At 40.2% G+C, this 22218-nt stretch overlaps 1 protein-coding gene across 2 annotated transcripts in view; it reads left to right on the forward strand.

Annotated features, from left to right (window-relative positions):
* The window catches only part of CHCHD6 (coiled-coil-helix-coiled-coil-helix domain containing 6), a 236176-nt gene that overhangs the window by 139260 nt on the left and 74698 nt on the right, over nt 1-22218 (forward strand). For both annotated transcript variants that reach the window (XM_044451210.1, XM_044451211.1), the window contains one exon: nt 3714-3784. In XM_044451210.1, the coding sequence (XP_044307145.1) occupies nt 3714-3784 (71 nt within the window). The remainder of the gene's footprint in view (nt 1-3713; nt 3785-22218) is intronic.

The following is a 22218-nucleotide window of genomic DNA, read 5'->3' on the forward strand; positions in this document are numbered from 1 at the left end:
CTTGCTTGTATAACACTGGACCAGAACAATTTTTCTTCTACTAAGCAGTCTTCCTCAGTCCGGTACATTCCAGATATGTTGGTCTACAACACTTGCCAGTGCTGTCCATTGACTATCCTGATTGGGGCTTGTAGGAGTTGTAGTCCAAAGAATCTACGGGATACTGAGCTAGGAAAGACTGCCATAATAGATGACTTGCTCCAAAAAATAGATGGAAAGAGTGCAACCCTGTTGGTTCTTTTTGTTTTTAAAAGCAATATCTGTTTTTTTTTCTTTTTGAGTTTTTGGTTTTGGTTTGCTACTAGCATGTTTTAGCTGCTTGTGGTTTTATTGCTATGTCTCTGTTTACATTATATTTGCAAGTGAGTTTCTTTGCTTTTAATTGTTGTTTATGATATGTTACCTTGCACATCTGGTGAAAAGGTTACTGGGAAATCTAATGGATAAATACGTGTTGATAGTTTTTTCTGCACTTTTGACATCCTTATCCCTGGAGAACCGTACCAATGTGCTCTCTGTTTTCTGTAGGCCAATTTCCTTCTATAGCCACTTTAAAGAACACTCATGCCTGGGAACAAGTCTGTTGGCTGCTTTTCTTTTCTCTTTTCTGTCTTAGGTGGGTTAAATGCCAGCTTCATGCTGAGTCTCATGTACAACATATTTGTTCCTGTTTTCTATTCCTGCTGCCGTTTCATTGCAAATCGCTGCTGGCTAATGGTATCTGATGGGACTCCTTCCTATTGCCTGCAAAATGTTTCATTTTGCTACCTTCCTTTCTTGCTTGCTTTTCTTTCTTTTTGTCATCTTTTTTTTGAACTTGTAAACTCAGGTCCTAGGAGAAATCAGACAGTATGAAATATGAAAATTGCTTGGGAAGTAATTGGAGAAACAGTGAGACTTATGAAACCCATGGAGATAATGCTCGCACCTACTTATTCACAATATTTAATTTTTAATAGCAATTTTAATTAATGGAGCACTGGTCTTTGGGATTTTCAGAAGCAAGTAAGCAGCAGCAAGGCAGTGAAAAAAGGGTGCCATTAAAATCTGTGAACTCCACATTGTAGTTGACAGATTTGTGTCTGTGGGCACACGATGTGTGCATAAAGGAAAGGGAGAGAAGCCTCCAAACAAAAGTAAAATTGTAACAAATAAGGCAGTATGATCACTCAGCAGCTTGCTGCCAACATACATTTTAAGGTGAGGGCTCATCTGCAGTTTTTCAGTTCCTGAGATATTTTTTTTCTTTTTTTAGTCAAAACCTGTGAAAACAATTCCCTGCTGTGGCTTCTTTCTGTAATGCGTAAAAATACATCTAACAATAAAGCTTTCATATAGCAAGTTTGAGAAGATCGTCAAAGCATGCTTATATAAACCTGTTTATTTAAGAACCCTGGAAGAAAAATAGTAGGAAAACTTATCTAGGAATGGACAAATATGCAACCAGAATAAGTGACTTTTTTTGGGTTCAGGTTGTGTTTTCTTAAGCAGTGCAACTTTGGCAGGAAAGGTGCAAGAGAATAAAGGTATACACAGGAAGAAAACTATCTGAGGAGCTGTGGTGAGAAGGACTTGGAGGGAAAATAAAACTTTAAGTAAGCATGATATACTCTGGAAAGGACAGGAAATCCAGAAAAGGAATTTCATTATAGTTCTGTCTTATTCTAGTTTAGTCTTTCTCTGCTTTGAATGGATTATTTAGGTTTATGTTTATTTAGTCTGTCAGTGTTGAGCTGCAAGTTACATAGTACATGTTTCCATATTCAATTTATTTCTGCTATAGAAGGAATGATTAAGAATGGTTCTATACTATAGGTGACAGTTGTAATTTGGGCTAAGTTTCCTCAGTGTGAACATCTGGAGGTAACTAGCTTTAAGTCCAGTTCACAATGGCAGAACACGGAAGTACAAGCGGGGACCCAACCCCCCCAGGAATTCTCTTATACAGCATGGGTCCTCAAACTAAGTCCCGCGGTCTGGATCCAACCCGCCATGCCCATTTAACTGTCCCTCCCCACAGGTTTTGCACTTGCCAGGCAGGCGTGGGCACACAGCTTGCTCGCGAGGAGGTTGTTTTGGACTAGCTCGGAGAGAATTATCTCCTCCGAGCAAGCTGGCACCTTGCCCCATGTACCCCCCTGTCCCCGCCTCGCCTCACGTGCGAGCGCACCCCGCCCCCTCACTGGCCCGCACTCCCATGCCAGCACCACCTTGGCAGCCCGTGCCCACCATGGGAGCCTGTCAACTGGCCCCCTTTAGAAAAAGTTTGAGGACCCCTGTTATAGAGGGTAGGCCCCTTGTGGTACAGGCATCCCCTGCTAGGTGAATGTCCTAGGGACCCATCTACATCAATGTACCCAGCTGGGTTGTTATGACAGGCTGCATTTGGCTTCAGTGAGTTTCTTTTGGAGACACTTTCAATGCATTTGCCTATTTCGTGGTGGCTGATTTACATGAACAACGTGCAGCGGTAAAATTTTGTTCAGCTGAGTGTTTAGCAGTTTGTGACCAAAAACAGCATGACCCTTGTGCCCCACCCTCCCTACTCACCCGATCTTGCCCTGTGCAACTTTTTTTATTTTCCTGGATGAAAACAGTCCTCAAATGTTTTGCCAGTGTGGAAGAGGTGAAACAAAAAACAGCCGAAACACTAAAAGGCATCAAAATTGATGAGTTCAAAACCTGTTTTGAGCAGTGGAAAAAACATCTCAATAGGTGTATTACATCAAACAGAGAGTACTTTGAAGGTGACTGAAGTTTGAACATGTATAAACAAATACATTTTTTTTATAAATAAATTCCTCCCCTCCCCATATAAAGCAGTGGAAGCAATATGCAAACTACATATTCATCATCAGGAAACAGACCTTCCTCCTGCTCATCTGTTGTCATTTTGTGGGTTATTAATGAGGAATATCTCATGTCAGTTGTTTTCTCTGTCCAACTATATGAGGTTCAAAAAGAGTTGCTTTCTTCTAATTAGGGCATGATTTCTTACCTGGCTTCACTCTACAAACTGAGATTTCCATACCTATAAAGTTGTAGTTAAGTTCAGATGGAGATTAATGAAAACAAATACAGTATACTGTCAGGAGATTGTTTTAAAAAAATCTCTTTGTTTTATTATATTACTTGATTCCCCCCCTCCATTGTACCTTTTATGTTTTGGTTTGGTTATGACTGAATATGGTGTGCCCACCAGACCCATGGCTCTCTCCATTATGAAGAAGGCACAGGGAACTGCTGGGAAGGAGGAACACTTTCCTTCTCACACACATCTCAGTTCTGGAGGGTGTTTGCTTTGGTCTGAAGTGGAGTGATAATTTGCTTAGTATAATAGAGAGACTCCATGGGATTATATATCAAATTACAGGCACCCTGATTGGTTGCTAATGATGAGGAGTAGTTTGGGAATCCTTTATTTTCATAATTCTTTCTTATGGTCCCATCTTTGATATCTTCCCCAACCAGGTGCCCTCTAAATGTCTTGAATTGCAACACCCATCAGCCAGAGTTGGTATAGCTAACAGTTTGGGATGATGGGAGGACACTGGACTGGGGAAAACTGCCAATATATAGTGAATGGCTATTGTTCCATTTCCCTTCACAAGTTGGAGAACTGTCATAATGGACTGTACAGTTTTAGAAATCAATATTGTAATGTTGAATGAGAGTTTTTAATTTAATTTAATTTAATTTAATTTAATTTTCAGAATACTGAAATCTACAAGATGACTTTGGATCAGTACAATGAGGCAGTCACCAATGCAGAAGATAAGATCAGGTAAGAAATCGGTTTTTATCTTTGCTGTTATCCTGCACATTTAATACCTAGGACGTGAGTTTGGTGTCCCCAATGTAGCTAAATGTAGTTCTCTTGAGAGGTATGAAGTTTTCTCTTATCTTTCTGTCAAAGTTTGATGTATGTCTAGGAGGAACTACAAAGTAGAGGACCAACTTGCCCAATTCTCATCGGTGCTAACAGAAAGAGCATTTCATTATTAATTTCATTTTACATAGTTTGGAGATTGTTAGCTTTATTGTGAGTTATACACGCACATGTGCATGTGTATGTGTGAGATTTTTGTAAGCTGCTTTGAGTTTTAATTTATCCTGGAAAAGTGAGGTATGCAGTGGTACCTTGGCTCACAAATGCCTCAGTTCATGACCAAATCGGGTCGCGAACAGAAATTTCAGAAAAATTTTGTGTCAGGTCGTAAACTCTGCATCGGATGACGATTGCTATCACGCCTGTCTTCCCTGCACTAGCACAATTGCAGTTGTGCTGTGGGGGGAGATGGCTGCGATCTTTGTTGTTGTCACTTTGCTTCAAATTTTTGTGATTAAAATTTGGTGATTAAAATAGCTACAGAACGGATTAGCCTTATTTACATTGAACCTTATGGGGAAATTTGACTTGGTTCTCAACCAATTTGGGTCATGACCAGAGTCCTGGAACGGATTAAGTTTGTGAGCCAAGGTACCACTGTAAATGTCTAAATAATCTTGCTATTTCCTGTTGCTTGGGATTATACCAGAATGACTGTGGATCCTGAATATAACATCTCAGGTGAAATATCTCAGATTCACCTTGTTTTCTACTACCCAGTTGTGGCCAAAGTAGACACAAAAAACAAAACAAAATCCAACAAAGGCATCTAAGAAAAGTAGGCCAGAATAAGCAACATCTCTCTGTTCTTTCTAAAACTAGTGGGCAGCATGCAGTCCCCACCACCCCTTCTGCCTTCACAAAACAAAACAAAACAAAACAAAACAAAACAATGACATCTAGCATGGCCATTTTAAAGTTTTTGTGGCCCTTTGAGTATTTTGTAGGCACTGAATAGCATCAAAAGGCTTATGGTAGCTTGAAGAAGATCTCGTTTTGACCCTTTTGGTGCATCATAACTGCTCTAGACACCACTAAAAAAAATTCAGTGCCTGTCAGGGAGGGTCCGCAGCTGAAAATGTCACAAAGTTGTCTGCCTGATTCTAAAATCTTCTACTTTGTTCCTGTTTGTCTTAAAAACAAGAAGATTCCATCTCTGCATTCCTGAGACCACTGCCTTAAGAACAAATGTCAGACTGTTCAGGCTGGCAGTCCATCTTGGTCTAAGCATTTTGTTTCTTATACTGCCTAATTAGATGCATTCCTAACTTTTGCCCAGCTTTTCCTTTGCCTTGCCTCAGTTTTTCTTTTTATTCCACCCTTTCGACTTTTACAAGAACCACATCACCAGACCAGAATATAGATATTTTTGTAGCTGTGCTTTGGGGCAATGTATGCTGTTGCACCCAGGATTGGTTTCAGTGTTGTTCTCTTGTTGTTAAGGGGGTTTTTTTTAGAACCCCTGATAAAGGGCTTTTCAACATAGCCCTTCATCTAAGATAAAGTAGGTAAGCATGATCTGAGCTTCTAAAAGGTCTAAATCATTGTAATCTAAGTCTTAGAGTTAAAAAAAAAGAAGAATAGATAGGACACCTTAAGTTGAAAAGCTAGATTAAAGTGTTCCCTGAAATTTCCAAGACTTTTCATAACGGTCGCCTCATATCTGTGGATCATATGCACTTAAACCTGTAATCTATAATGCTTGCAGCAAATACACATTTTAACATGTTCAGGATGCAACGGTGCATTGCAGGAAGGTCCAGATTGGTTGAGGAAAGCTATGCACAGTGTACTTTTATTTGAAGACTTGGATAATTGGTCCATACTGTATGCACTGGCCCTCAGAGTGATAATATCAAGGAGACAATTAAGGGCTTGCACATTTGTAGTGCAACAGGCAAATAAGTGATGAATTAGACATTAGGTGCTAATTAATAGACTATGAGCTGCAGTTCTTAAAGTACTATTTTAAATTCGACAACAACATGCTTTTGATATTTTGTGCCTTCATTTTGTCACTTTTTAATACATGCTTCATATTCAAAATATATTTATACAGTAGTGATAGTACCTAGCATATTCTTTCCAATATTTTAATAAGAAAACAAATCCTCTACTTGAAGATTCTTTATTGCTGGCAATGCTATGAAATTATACTGTTAATATCGTAACAAATTACACTACATTTAGTAAGCATTTGAGTATAGTGGAATATATTATGGTAGTGATGACAAGATGATGACCTGTTTAAGGTCATTCTAGATTATGCAGTGTTAACCGAGTTCTGCCTGCTACAGAGATTCAAGAAGGAGCTTTGGCTGGATGTGGAACCTCTGTGGACCTCATCCTTTGCCCTGAAATGGGTTAACAAAATTATTCAGGATCCCACCTAAATAGGGCAAGAAACCATAGACTGATCATAGTTCAGGATTATTTTGATATTTGCTCTCAGACAAGACTTTGGTCCTGGCTTGGGGACTGGCAAAACATTCAACCCTATTTGTCCCTAAAAAGTTCATATTTCCAAAAGCTAAGGTTTAACATACAGTAAGTGTTGCATAGAATGGATTGTGATCTAGTCATTTACAGCAGCACTGGGAAAACAAAACTGTGTTCAGTTACATCCTTCACATAAATTGTCTGATACAGGTGAGTAAAGGTATAGAGCAATCTAAGAAGGCTTCCATTCAAAAAGTCTAGGGGATTATGCTTAGGGAAGTGTCTCCCTGGCCATATGAGTTGGGAGGGCCTTGATATTTTCCTCCCAAGAACAATCCTGCTCAGGGTAGAGAATAATTGGCATTAAGGGCAATCACCCTGCTTCATGCATAGATGGAGCTCCTGCTGAGAACATCACTTTTTCATCTACTAGATGTTGCAATCTGGTGCCTCCCATTGTGTCTGGATACAGTTCCAGCTGAGAACCCCCTTCTTCTACCAAGCACCTGCCACTGTTGATAACAACAAAGAAGCACCAGCAGCTCTTCTATTATGCATAGATCCAATGCCAGGACTACTGAATTACTGCATGCTGAACTTTGAAACTAAAAATATAGTTCCTGAGTTTGTTTCCTGTTCCTTCTCTATCCATTTATGTTATCTTTTTGACCTGTAATCCTGAAGGCAAGGATTGTAGCCATGAAATCTATATGTTCCTATCAAAAACCCTATTTTAAAAGAAAGCCTTACTTTTTACAGTTGCCAAAAATGCTCCTGAAATGGAATGGGCCACAGTTTCCAGGACACCTGGAATTGAGAAAGGGTAGAAAAGGTTGAGTATCCTGAGAACTTTCAGGTTCATGCTAGAAATCTGGAGCATTTCACTATCAAGCGAATGATGTACTCCCCCTCCTCTTTCACAAGCTGAAATCTTCTTGTGGCTTAACTTTCACTCATCAATGTTCCTTTGCTAACTCATCATCATATTCCTCAGAGAGGAGGCGTGCTCACCTTCAGGGAGCTCCTCCCAAGGGGATGGGACCCATGCATGTTCATAAGGAGACTTCCTGGAGTTAAACACTAGATTGAATTCAACAAACTGTTCTGTGCATGCTCAGATATCTGTTCTGGGTGATTTGTACTTGGGAGCAATAAAATAAGTTTGCAAGGACAGCAGTCTGTGGCCAGTGATTGTTTGAAGGAGGAACCTCAGCTGACTACACTTGGGTGGCATCTTGGGAACACCTCTTTGGCAAGTCAGAGCAAGAAAGGGGGGGGGGCAGTGCTGCCACCTAGCCACCTCTTGTCCTTATCACTGACTGACTCGTGCAGCTGGGCGGTGGTAATGAGGGGGAGGTAGCACTGGTGTCCCCCTCCCCTTTTTGTTTTGGTTTGCCAAAGAGGCATTCCCTTGCTGGCATCAGGTTGGGAATGCCTCTTTAGCAAGCCAGGGTGAGGGGGCGCAGCACAAGAGGATGGGCTGAGGTGCCCAAGTTCCAACTGGGCAAAACTGCCACCCAGCTTCTTTTTGCCCCGCTGCTCATGCAGGAGAGAAGCTTCGCTCAGATGCTCATGGAGGGCAGTGCAGCATCTTTCTACAGCACCACCCAGCTGATTCTCCTCTCCTCTGCCTGAGCATGGAGTGGGCACCCGCCCCACCTTGTGCCCAAACAGTCCCCTCTTGAGCAGGAGGGAAGGGTGCCCGATTATCTCCCTCAACAGAAGCCCCATTTTTGCAGCAGAGACTCTTTGACAGCTCTGGTGAGCTCAACTCAGCTTAGGGTTGAGATGAATCTTTCAGAATATATCCCTCTAGCATCTGTTGACTTGCTCTCATGCTTGGCCTGGTTCTGCAAAGCAAGGAGCCAAGGGCACACAAACTCTGGGCATGCTTACTAGGAACTTAGACTGCAGCTACAGCTGCTACACAGCTGACTGGAGTCTGGGGAGCCGAGCTCAGAGAATCAGATGGATTCCCACTCCTACTCATAAAAGACTTCCTTGCCCATCTCAAACTCAGCCCAAACTGTGGCTGTCATTCCCCCTTGGAGTGCCTCTTTGGATATTGCCTGGAGGACTGAGAGGGAAGAAAACAGCAGGTGGCAGGGGAAAGTCACTGCGATGAGTCCGATCGGTCAGGCACATCCATGCAAATAAAATGCAGAATGGAAACCACTTGGGATTGTTTGTTGAGTTATGTGAAACTGACCTAGGAGTTGGTTGCTTAGCCATCTTGTCTTGGTATTTGGAATTCAACATGGAACCTGAGATCAGTGACCAGCATGTATCATAACTAGAGACTAGCAGGTCCTTCTCACTGTCCTGGGCCAACAGATGGACAGCTTCTTTATTGTTAGTTACATCATTATGTAATCTCATTGTGATTAACTTACCAATGTATTACTTTTGGATTTTCTTGGACAATTGGGCAATAAATAGCGTGTACATGCTACTGTTTCTTCAATTTCAAACCCACACATGTAACTAAAGTTGCTGACACATTGTATCTGTATTTGTAAAGTATCTACTCTTAAAAATAAATTGCTGTTAGAATAAATAATTCAAAAGTTGGAAAGCAGTAATTAAGTTATGGCACCCTTTTTTCCAATTGTCTTTAATCTTGCACTACAGGAAGATGATACTGAAGCCAAATATGTTTCTAGTTGTCAAGAAAACAGTAATTAGAAATATGGAAGTTCTTTAGGATTTCTTACAGGAAAAGATTAAAATCTGAAACGGTGTCCTTTATTTTCTGTTCTTAGTGTTGCCAGGATTCTTTTTATGAAGGCTGTCAGTGCTTTCCATTTGGGCCTTCCTCTGATCTCACAACATCTCCTGAAGGAGCGCTTACATCCATATATGCCCGCCCGCCCCTTGAGATCTGCGGGAGAGGCCCTTCTCCGGGAACCCTCCGTGAAAGAAATCAGGAGGGTGGGTACTCGGAGGAGGGCTTTCTCTGCAGTGGCGCCTAATCTATGGAATGCGCTCCCCAGAGAGGTCCGCCTGGCGCCGTCGTTATTTGTTTTTCGGCGCCAGGCGAAGACCTTTTTATTTAAGCGTCATTTTAACTGTTAATATTATTGGATTTTATCTGGCCAGGGTGACTTATTTTATATTGTTATTTTTTATATTTTAACTTAATGTTTGCATCTTACAAACATTTTAACTTAATGTTATAACTTAATGTTTGTATTTTAATTTAATGTTGTGAGCCGCCCCGAGGCTTAGGCGAATGGGACAGCATAAAAATGTTTTAATAAATAAATAAATAAATAAATTTTCTTACTAGATAGAGAACAGCAACACAGACTAATATTTGGTATAATGCTGCATACCTCAAGATTGCTGTTAATGTCTTCTTGACTGTTTTAGCAGGAATATTTCACACAAGGTTTAAGAACTCCTTTACTTCACCCTCTTCTACACATTTGAGCAGTAGTTGCTGCATGTTTCTTCCCTAATGTGATCTTTAACAATATTTTTTTCATTAGAAATGTAATCTTTCATCTAGAAACAAATCATATTCATTCTGACTTCCTTGTTTCTAACAGTCTACTTTTTCTTCTATATCAGCCTTTCCCAACCTGGTGTCTGTCAGAGGCATTTGGACCACAACTTCCAGAATTCCCATCCAGCAGAGCCATTGACTGAGAATTCTGCATGTTGCAGTCCAAACATGTCTGGAAGGCACAAGGTTGGGGGAGGCTGTTCTATGTCATCATTTTGTTTTCTGGTGGCATCCACTGATTATGACTTCCTGTGAAGCTTTGTCACATCACACAGTGCACATAAGGCAATGCAGGCACTTTGCAGAACTTTGCCTTAAATCTAGGAAAGAAGTGCAGTACAGGAAATAGTCACATGTCTATCATAGTTTGTATGCCCATGTGACTTTTACATTTGAGTAATGGTGTGTCTGGAGAGGGAAGTGCAACTCTAATCCGGTGGCCACTATGGGACAGTAACCAGAAAATCCATAGTTCAGACCACCAGGAATTCTGTAATAATTATTTTCTCCTTAGGCAAGCTGTTTTCTCTCTTGCTTTAGCACCTCATATGTCTTGTTAGGATGGTAATACCAACCCACCTTACAAAGTTGTTGCATCATCAATGCATATGAAGTGCTTTGAACACAGTCACAAGACATGTTCACTCTATCGGTGTAGGAAGAACATGTCCTCCTTCACTTGTGGAGCACAGAAATTCACTAGTGATTTAAAAAAATCGTTCCTCCTATTTTCATCCCAAATGAAGAACATGAACACATAAATGCAGCAAGTATACATGTGGTCAACTTTCATTAGAGCACAGAATCATTCAAGTATCAGGATCAGACTCACATCTTGGGTAATGTAGTAAGTAGCTGCATTGTAAGTGTAAAACCCTGGGACAACCTGCGACTTCATTACCAAGTTGGATGTTCACAGGGTGACATGGTTATGTTTCTGCCAGCTCAGGATAAATACTTAAAGAGCAAGATAAATCTATAGTGAGATATATAGGTAACCATCTACAGTATGAGAATGATAATCCACAGTAAGTAGTTGTAGATCTCCAGTGAATGAATACAAGCTGCAGGATTACAGAGACTATATAGTGATGATAACCATAGTTAAGCAGAAGTAGAGTCAGTATTATCTGACTGTTACCTAAGTTTAATGTAGAAGTGAGCTGATTTTACCTTCCATCCAAGCAAAATGCTGAGCATAAGCTAAGTAGGTCCCGACAGGCAGAGTCCTACTGGGTTCATTTCTGAAGCATTCTCAGTTTGCAGACTTTCTCACCTTTTGACACACATTTAGAAATGTGGAAAGTACTAATCCAGAAGAAAACACAATACTAAATCCTGTCAGTCACAGTTTGATGATATTATTGGGACTGGAAACTGGATAGCACTTCAGAGAATTGGCCAGGTATGAATAGGGCCTGACCATTGATTGATTCTTATTAGGAATGGCAAATATAAATATAGTTTTATATTGCTGAGAGCCACATGCTCCTTTCAGTGTATGTTTCAGTAGATATGGAGTTTCTTGCTGATTATCTGGGGTCACTGAGGAATCATAATGAACTCTTCTTTGAATCCACCATACTTTCCAGTTCCTGTTTACATGATTGCTCATCACTTTATACTTAGACCTACTTGACAGGAGTCTAACTCTTCTAGTCTCATTGACTCTTTCTTTAAAATTGCTGCACCCTTTAATTCACAGTAAGGGGGTTCAGAGCTGTTATCCCAAGATAATTAATATTCTAAACAGGCTCTTAGAAGACTATGGTTGATGCCTTAAAATAGTTGTTTTTGCTAAGTCTGCACTAGTGTGGAGGTAGCACTGCTTTTGTTCGGCCTGAGAGCTGGAGCTAGGCTCCAGCCTTATGCTCAGTTTATATAAATGCAACTTCCTCTCTTCTTCTTCTCCCTCCTCATTATTATTGAACAAAAAGTGATAGGAAATTGGTTTCTCTCCCTAGCTCTAGTATTATTATACTTTTGTAAATACACATGGTGAATTACTTGAATGAGTCCCTTGTTTCTTTCCTTATATATACACACTTTAAAGTTGCTTCCATTTTTGTCACCTTTTTGTCACCTTCTGACAAATACTATCTTACTTGTGTCATTATTGTGCTTGGATAAACTAGAAATGGAGTTTCTCTCTATGGCAAGCAGCAACTCCTGCTTTTTAGAAACCAAATGGCAGCGTGAGTAATGGAGGTGCAAATTATGGAGGCTGTTTCCTTGGCATTGCTAAGCTTCTGTAGCATCCCTTTCCATTCATTTTTCGTCCTCTCGACCATCTGCAGCTCTGGCACAAGTGGCTTAGTGCATTAAAGGGCTTTTTATTTCCCCTGAATGAATAATGCTAACTGGTATTTATGACAGCACTTCACCATTTCAGTGTGTTGTGCAGTTCTCCTCTAACAATAAAAAATGTTTCTTTGAGGTTGGTGGAGAAGTCTGGCTCTTCTTTTGAGAAGAAAGGATAGCTATGCAAAAGGGAAATGAATTGGCTTTTGCTGGTGCATGTAGCGAAGTAGTGCTGGGTGCATTATCCTTTGGCCACAAATGGAGGGAGGGTATCAGTCTTGAGTCACAGGTGGCCTGATCCAGTGTGACCTACATTTCCTTTCTCACTCATACCTGAACCTCCAACATCCATGTTCTTTTGCTGCATCTTCAGAAATGTCCCTTTCTACTACTTTTAACTTTCCATGCTGGATGTTCTCCAACCTCTGCCTTTCTCCCAGCTAAGAGCAGCCTAGCAACAGGAGCCTACTGCTCATAGCTTGGGAAACTAGCAGCTTTTCTGCCACCTTCCTTGATGTGCCCGCATTGCGTACAGACTGTGTTGGTTTGGAGAACTGCCACAAAATGCATTGTCTGCTTGATTCTACAACAATAGCTGTATTATTTAGAGTTTGTACGTGTTGACTAGTGGAATTAAAGGGTGAGGATTTGAACCTGTGTGCTCATATGCGTGCATGCACATGCATGCACGCACACACACACACATTCTGTTTAGCAAACTCTTCACATCAGTGATCACCCATAAAAGACAGAAGCATGTAAATAAAAGGCCAGCACTCCCCTTCCTTTACTTCACTCCCTGTCCTTTTCTCAGTGCTCAGAGAGGCATGACGCAGAGTAGGTTTAGAGAAGACAACTTGTTAATCCCCTCCCTGCTACAGAGAATAAAATGGCATTTCGTTCCAAGCTCTATTAATGTACTCGCTCCTGGGATAAAGCGAGACTCCCAAAAGGCAGTGGCCAATTCTCCCCCTCTTTCTACATTTTCTTTGTCTTTTTTTTTTTTTTGGAGTGTTGCATTTAGATTAGCTTCTGAGGATTAAATGTTTCTACAGTCTCTGAATCTGTTAAGGGGTGTTAGGGAGGGAGGGAGGGAGCAATCGACAAAGATGCTGCTGCTTAGTGCAGGTGTTCCCAGTGTATCTTTCAGTGGCTGTTTTAAAATTCTTTTCTTCAAACGGAGTTATCATTTGTGGCGCTGGTTGTGGCCCTTTCCATCATCATTACATTTGGAAGCAGCAAGGCTAGGTGTGGGCACGTGACTCTTTCTTTATGAAAGGTAATGCTGCACAAGCATGAAGGAGCTTGGAGGATTAGAAAGTTTTCAAAAGGTAAAACTGTTAAAAAGCCAAATAGCTTTCCTCAGAGACCTTCCTCTTCTTTTTATGGGCGTCTGAAGCTGCTCACCAGGAACTCTGTTGCTTAAATGTCTGTCTGAGGGTGTTACTCTCATTCACTGCACTTTTAAAATAACTGTTCATGTAAAGAGTGTCCTGTATCTTATTGCCCTGCTAGAAATCAGCCTTGAATCCAAGGCAGTGTTCCAGTGGATAAGCTGCCAGAAATGAACTCCATATGGGACCAGATATCTGTGAGTTTCACTTAATGACTGCAGCATCTTTAAACTTAATGGGCATGAGCATTTAAAGTTATTGTGTTAGAGAAATTGACATGTGACATGGAATCCCCATGGGCTCTGTACAGAAAGGGAAACTGCACAGACTTGAACACACAAGCTTAAGATAAAGGACTTCTTGATAGGCTGTGAAGCTGAAACAGTGAATTATGGCTTATTTTTACAATTGAAAAAGGTGTCTTGGTATGCATGTAATCCTGCAGTAGATTAGAAGGGGGTAGGGGATTCCAGGAATCTGAAAGTCTCTGAATAAGGCTGGGGAAAACAGCGTGGATGCATGTGAAAAGTATGGCTTCTATTCTGTTCCGCTCTGTATCTAGAAATAGAGCTCCAAATAAAGGTTACTTGCAGGAAGCTTTGGGTATTCTTTTTTGAGTGCTGTGATTGTGATATACAACATGATACTGAGAGGAGGAGGAGATTGTTAATTAAATCAGTTTTAGAAAGTCATAGAGTAGCAAATGAATCTTATCCAAATAAATAAAAATTAGTGACTTGTGGAATTTTTTTTAAAATCAGGAATACAAGCTGTTAAACTGTAGCAATTATCATCTGTCAAAATGGATATAAAAAGCATAAGAAATTATTTCAATAATAATGATTGGGAAATGGAAGCAGGTATGTAGTTTTTGTTCTTTTAGAAGGGGTGACTGAACTGTAATACAGACAACTGTACAATAATGTTATTTGTTTTTTTTTCATAGAATCAGAATAGAAGAGTTGGAAGGGGCCATGAAGGCCATCAAGTCTAACCCCCTGCTGTTGCAGGGCACCATGTTACACCATCTCACTCAGATGGCTGTCCAGTTTCTTTTTGAATGTCTCTAGTGTGGGAGAACCCACCACCTCCCTAGGCAGCTGGTTCCACTGTTGTATTGCTCTGACAGTGAGGGAGCTTTTCCTGATGTCCAGCCTGAATCTGGGTTGTCGCAACTTGACTTGAGTATTCCATGTCCTACACTCTGGCATTAGCAAGAAGAGATCTTGACCTTCCTCTTTGTGACAGCCTTTGAGGTACTTATACAGGGATATCATGCCCCCCCCCCCCCGGTCTTCTCTTCTCAAGACTGAACATGCTGAGTCCTCTCAGTCTCTCCTCATAGGGCAGTGTTTCCAAACCCTGGATCATTTTTGTTGCCCTCCGCTGGACCCTTTCTAATTTACCTGCATCTTTCTTAAATCTTGGTGGCCAGAACTGGACACAGTATTCCAGGTGAGGTCTGACTAGTGCGGAGTATAGAAGAACTACTGCTTCTCGTGATTTGGAAGTAATGCTTCCAAATAGCATTTGCCCTTTTGGCAGCTGCATCACACTGTTGGCAGCTGCCAAACACTGTTTAGCCCATTGTCCACAATTACTGTGAGATCTTTTTCTTTTTCAGTTCTGTTGAGCCACTCATTCCCCATCTTGTATCAATGCCTTTGGTTTCTTTTTCCTAGGTGGAGGGCTTGGCACTTGTCCTTATTGAATTTCATTCTGTTGGTTTCAGCCCAGTGTTCAAATTTATCTTCATTCTGTCTTCTAGGTCGTTTGCTATTCTGCCCAGTTTTGTATCATCTGTGAATTTGATTATCTTTCCTTGTACTTCCTCATCTAAATCATTAATAAAGCTATTGAAGAGCACTGGACCCAGGACTGAACCCTGTGGCACCCCACTAGTTATCTCCATACAGTTTGAGAAGGTGCCATTGATGAATACTCTTTGTGTCCGATTTAGCAGTCAATTTGGGATCCACCTAATAGTTTTCCCATCTAGTCCAGTTTTTGCTAATTTGCTTATCAGAATGTTGTGTGGTACTATTTTGTAGTTCTTTGAAACGAAGCACTGTACAATTGCACTGTATAAATGCCAAACAACTGGCATTCCAAAAGCCAGAATGCAAAAAACACTCAGCATTCCACACTCCTTTTCCAAAAGAGCTCCCAGCTGGTGAAACTGGGTGAGTAAATGTCATCACAATAGAAGTGATGACATTCCCTAAAATAGTAGAGAAGTTAAACCTAAAACTATGTGCTTTGGGCTAAAAGTATGACAATTGACAAGCTTTTAGATTGATACTATTTGTTAATTAACATCCCAGAAAGTAATGCTCCCAGCGGGCTAGGAGACTAGGAGACTGACAAAAGTGTAATTCTATCTTTTTGTCCACAGGTAAGGACAAAATGCTTACTATATGGATGCTTCCAGACAACCTTTTACTGTGTAATTGTACTGCTGTTCCTGGAATGTTAGTGGAAGTCTACATGGCAACATCTTTCAATTGCAACTCGCTTGTGTTTTCTTACCTCTTTTTCCTTCTCTCTCTCTCTCTCTCTTAACCTGGGAAAAATCCATTTGGGGAAGAGGGGAAGGGCAATAGTTAAAAAATATCTTTTACATTTACAATACACCAGGAGCTCTCTGTCTAAAAGCACCCTATGCAATGAATAATGCTGAATGCCATTTTTTGAATCAAGATTTGTACCACATCAGATGAAAACAAGGTGATGGAGCTGCTGCATCCAAGTGGTTTTGTTTAACATGCGCTCATATTACATCAGTGAAGGATATAAAATTATTTTAAAGATATTGTCTTGCACTGTGTAACACCATTTTATACTGAACCACTTGCATCGATGGGGGTTCATTGTGAACGTGCACACTTCTTGCTTTTTGTGGTATGTCCATGTGCATTAATTTAAATGCAACATCTAATTCTGCTGTGCCCTTATAATCAGCACTGGCAACATTCTCTCAGTGAACAGAATATTCCATTATAAGTGAGTAGCATCAAAATTGGAATAAATTTCTTTCAAAATAGAAGATGTTTATAGGGGAGCGTCATAGCAGGAATTATTTTTCATTATCTCTGCATGCTCATAGGAAGTTTGATGCTTTTATCCTAAAGGGCATTGTTTGGTCAAATCACAGTTTAACTTATCCTCTAAACATAATTACAATCACTCTCCTTGAGAATTCTTCTTAATGTTGGCACAGGTGATGACTGCTACAGCGAAGCATTTTGAGAAAACCTGTGCCAACTAAACTGCCAGGTTTTACTTTTACATTACATGTCCTCACACCTGCTGCTATTCTGAACACTTATCATCCCAGATTGTCAAGTACTGTCCTCAGAGTGTGTACATCGTTGATTTGATTTGGCTTGTAGGTTAGAGCTATAGATTACAAGTGACAAAGAGTGTGATAACTATATTGTACAAACAGGTCACTGTTGTAGCACTGGTTTGATGTCAGTGTGAAAATGTCTTGGTAAATGTTTAATGTCTTCACAGTTGCAACTAAGCATGATTTTGTGTTGATAAATTACATGAAAATTGTGAAAACGTATTCCACTTCGATAAAATAAATCTTTTAGAGACCACTCAGGAATGACTTCTGTGTTTGACAACTTGTCGGTATCCATCTGCATACATTCTATAAATAAAAGTCATTGCTCCAGGTTTCTGTGCCATGTATGTACACGTATTTTGATGGGAAGCTAGAATAGCACCTAAAGAGAACTGAAAATTTGCTATGCTTTCAGTGGCTTATTTTTATTAAAATAAGAAAGAAAAGAAAGAAAAGAAACCTAAACAAGGTCCTAGGTAGGAATAGGCTATTCAGCAGTTTTTGAACTTGTCCAAATTCTCTGAAAATCACTTCAGAGTTCATTTTTGCTTGCTCTCATTTTCATTTTCAACCTGTTTTTCATTACATTTGAATGGGGAGAATATACAAATCAAATAGAAAAAATGTTTTACACATATTTTTTCAAGTGTGTATCTCTCTCTGTTAACTAAAGTGTGAAAATGTAGATATATTGACAAGTGTGCATTTTTAAAAATACATTTTTCAAACACAGTTGCAAATTCTGGAATTTGCCAACTTTTGGCAGTAAAAAAGTACTCCTGTTCATTTTTGCCTTTGAAATGGGAGCGGGACAGGTTTGTCTGGTTTGTGAAGAGAAATGAAATTCTTGTACATGGCTAGTTCTAGGCATGAGCAACCTTGCTAAAGCTAGGCAGTTCCAGGTCTGGTCAGTGGCTGTCTGATTGTCAGACTTCCTAGATAGCAATTTGAAGTATACCAGTTTGGATTCCAAGTTGTAGGAAAGGTGGGATATACAGTGTATTTTTAAAAATATTACACAGAATTAAATAAAATTTCAGGTGCAATCTGGGAGCTTGGTTCAGCTAGTTTAATTTTAGGCAAAACAAAGCTTAACATACTACATACCTTATTAAGTAGCTTGTATTCCTTAATATAATGTAATTTTTTTGTAAGGGGTAGTAGTGAAAATGATGTAGTAGGAATATGATGATGACCTGTTTTAGGACTTGAATAAAATATATTTTAAAATTGTTCTCAAATGCAAGTGAGGGGATTTCTTGACCCCTTTGCTGTCCTGCACCGAATTCTTTGAATTGTAACCTTTGTGGATACAATTTAAGAATGAGATATCGTGGTGGTGGTGGTGAAGGATGATTATTTGATGTTAGCATCATTTGGGAATGCTTTCCATGAAGAATGGCAAAATTAAAGATGTCAGAAGCAATAATGCCTGAGAAACCTCTTGTTACATGTGAATTAATGGCCTGTTGGTTAATTAGCAGCCCAAGGCAAAGCTGAGGTAACATTCGTAACAATCTGGTCATTAATTCAGCAACAACTGATTTCAAGGGCATTGTTTGCTGCTTTGAACAGTAATAGTATGCACGATTTTCAATTACGTAGTCTGTGTGCATGTGTGATACTTCTGTTGTGGAAAGTTAACTTTTCTCTTAGGGAATAGGATTGAACAGGACAAGAGACCAAGGCGAAGTCATGAGCTTTTGCATATCCAAAGCCTTTAGATAAAGAGAACTTAAGATATCCTGGATGTTGTTCCTGAAGATCTGAGGACATCTTTTTCATGAGCAGTATCTCAACAGAACTGTGCATGTGCCATTTAATTAGCTGGTTTTGAGCCCTTCCTTTCTTGCAGATCAAAATAGTATCTTGGTGTGGTGAGGTATGATTTATCTCAGTCAATAACCAAGGGTTGGAGACAGTTCTCATTTAGGGTGCACATGCACCTCCTCCTCAGTATGCATGTGCATACCCCCCCACCCCCCAGATATAATTAGCAAGATTCTAGGAGTGTCAGCATACAGGATCAGGTAGAATAATATGCAGTCTATAGACTTCTAGAGCTCTTGATCCTCATTCCACATTTTCAGTATGATCTCAGCATGCTAAGACTTGCTGGATATTTTCCATAGTCATATATATTTTACTGTGTTCCTCTCTCTAGCCCTCTGGAGGTTCCTCTTACATGTGGAGAACATATCCTATATGGATAGTATCCTAGATTGTGAAAAGTGCAATGTGAGATTCTTTTACAATCCTGAAATATAGGCTGCTTTGAAATTCTTTAGTTTGTTTTCCTGATGAAATTGGCCTCTTGTATGGACTGTATCTGGTTGTAATGTTTTTTTAAATATTTTTCTCTTTCCTCTTTCCCAAATTGATGCCTTTTTCATATGAGTTTTCTTTTTATGAAAGCGTATTGGAGGCTGAATACAGAGAAGTACACATCAAGTAGTACCGATTCTACTTGCAGAATCAGCATCCCTCAAATCTAAACACTTTTTTACTGGCCTGATAGCCTGCTACTGTTCCAATCTCTTAGCTGAATTGTCGAGAAAGGAAGCTTAGGTAGGGTCAAAAATGTTTAAAACATATCCACAAACCTTTTATTTTCACCTTTTTAAAACTTTTGTTCCAGACTATTAAGAACAAAATAAAAATGCTTCTCTTGTTGGTTTTGTGATCTCAACCAGTCAAATATTATGCAGTTAGCAAGGTGATATCAGATCACATAGCTAATCAGATCTGGCCATGTGGTGACTTCATTGAGGGCAAATGAAGCACTCATATTGTCCTTACTGTGAATGGAGGGTGAGAAGAGAGAATACATAGGACTATTGCCAAGGCAACAGGGTGGGTGCTTCTGTCTTGCCATGCTGTGTTGGCAGCCAGTGAAGCTACCAGCACAGTGCAGAAAGACAGACATGCTAATTCAGCTAAGGAGCTTGGTGCACAAAAGCAGGTTTCTGTACACCTACCATTTACTGGTTCAGGAGCAAAAGCTTAAATAGGATGCAGATAAAAATGCAGATCCAATAAGCAGATGCTGTCTACCAGGTCTGTGTTACTTACAATATCATGGGCAAGCAGATGACCCTTGCTATTCCCACCTATATTCTAAAGAGATGTAACCAGATGTGCATCCCATTGAAAACTGTGAAGTGTGCATCAGTTACATCAGTTGTGCATTTTGAGTTGTTGTACATACATTGTTGCAGTGGGGAAGACAAGCTTTGAGGAGGGGCTGTGTTTAGTGGTATAAAGAAGACCCCAGGCTGAATCCTGGGCATTTCTAGGTAGGGCCAACACACACACACACACACACACACACGTGCGCACATGCGCAGAGAGAGAGACAGCAGGCTCGCTCCAAACCTTAAAGCAACTGCCAGTCAGTATTGAAAGGCCTGGACTAGATGGACTCAGAATCTAATTCAATATCAGGCATGTTATGCTATGTTCCTAAACTTTGCTAATGGAATTTCTGGAGCTAATATTTGATTGTATAGCTAATTACTACCTCTTGTTTCTTTTAGCTTGTGAGTTGTTAACTTGATTTATTCACCTGTGTACCTCAGCCTGTGTGTGAGCTTGTGCCACTTTTTCAGCTGACATCATGCAAATGTTGAAGTAGGCTAGCTCTTAAGAAAGAAAGCTTAAGCCACAACCAATTGATTGGTCTTCAAGATGTCGCCATTTGTTTCCTTGCCTCCTATATTATTTTTCTTCCTTTGGCCTTGTGGGATTTCACCCAATTTCATCTTATGATTCAGAGTGTTCTGTCCAACAATATTGTTGTAACTCATTCCTGCTCAGTTTATGACTAAATGTAGACATGGTCTAACTACGTGTTAGTAATTTTAGATCTTTAATTTTGCTAGACACCCTTGGAAATTTAGTGACTTTGGTGTGGAAACAAATATCCATTTTATTTTCATCTTCAAGGTACGAGGTTAGGAACCCTGCCATTTACGCAGGAAGCAGTTGTACACTCCTTGTATCTTGAATGTTGCACGATGCGGAACAAAAGTGTTGCTTGCTTTATAATTTTTGTCAGCCACTATGACAGGGCCTTTCGCAACCTTTCTGTTGCTGAAGTGTTACTGAATAGTAGTAATAATAAAAGTGATAAATCGGAGGTTTCTTATTTGAAGCTCTTTTGCTGCAACAGTTATTTTTTTAAAAATTTCCCCATTTGCACTTAGCTTCCAGGTGAAGGAGTCTCATGAGAAGATATGAAAGAGCAGGTTTCTCAATCTGTCTCCAGCAGTGTTATCTCCAGTATGGCGCATCCTAGTATTTCTGTGATGCAATAAAGTAAGATTGGGCAATGTGTGGTCCTTCAGATGTTACTGGCTTGCAGCTCTTATTACCCTTAGCTAGGACAGTCTCTAGTGAGGGATTATGAGAGCTGCAGTCCAATAGCATATGGATGGGTGCATGTTTCCTGTTCTTGTAATAAAGCATCCGCTAATGTGTTCTTGCTATCTGCAGCTCACTCATCACACCCAGTTAACCCTTTTCTGAGAGAAGTTTGCTTGTAGGGCTTTATTTGAGCTAGGGTTCCATGGTGTTTCACCTTGAATGTGTATTAGGGCTCAGGCCTGAGCCACTTTGGTTAACATAACAGAGGATAGTCCTTCCTCCTTTACCACACAGGGTCCCCTATTACACAATATCACTTCTGTCATTTGTTGGGAAACAGTCTTTTTGCGATCTGTACACCATAATATGTGACAAATTTGTATGTTTGTATCTCTATTTTTCCACACGTGCATGTGGCAGGATTCCATCAATAATCAGTTTCACCACATGGCAAACTAAGTTGATATGAATTTGTCATGCTTAACCATAAGTACACACTTTCTCTATGTTAAAGAGAGATTGTGCACAAATTGCTTTTGTGTAGTTTGCTCAACTAATATAGCCATGTTAACTATAGTTGCATAGTTCTAAGAAGTCCTTACCTAAGAATTCCAATGCATTTAAAGGCCAGAGCATATGAAGGTGCCATAGATTTGTTGTTGTGGTTAGTCGTGAAGTCGTGTCCGACCCATCATGACCCCATGGACAACATTCCTCCAGGCCTTCCTGTCCTCCACCATCCCCTGGAGTCCACTCAAGCTCACACCAACTGCTTCAGTGACTCCATCCAGCCACCTCATCCTCTGCCGTCCCCTTCTTCTTTTGCCATCTATTGTTCCCAGCATTAGACTCTTCTCCAGGGAGTCCTTCCTTCTCATTAGGTGGCTAAAGTATTTGAGTTTCATCTTCACTATCTGGCCTTCTAAAGAGCAGTCAGGGTTGATCTCCTCTAGGACTGACCGGTTTGATC

This window comes from Varanus komodoensis, unplaced genomic scaffold, assembly GCF_004798865.1.
Source record: "Varanus komodoensis strain SLA01 unplaced genomic scaffold, ASM479886v1 scaffold6_2, whole genome shotgun sequence".
NCBI classification, from domain to species: domain Eukaryota; kingdom Metazoa; phylum Chordata; class Lepidosauria; order Squamata; family Varanidae; genus Varanus; species Varanus komodoensis.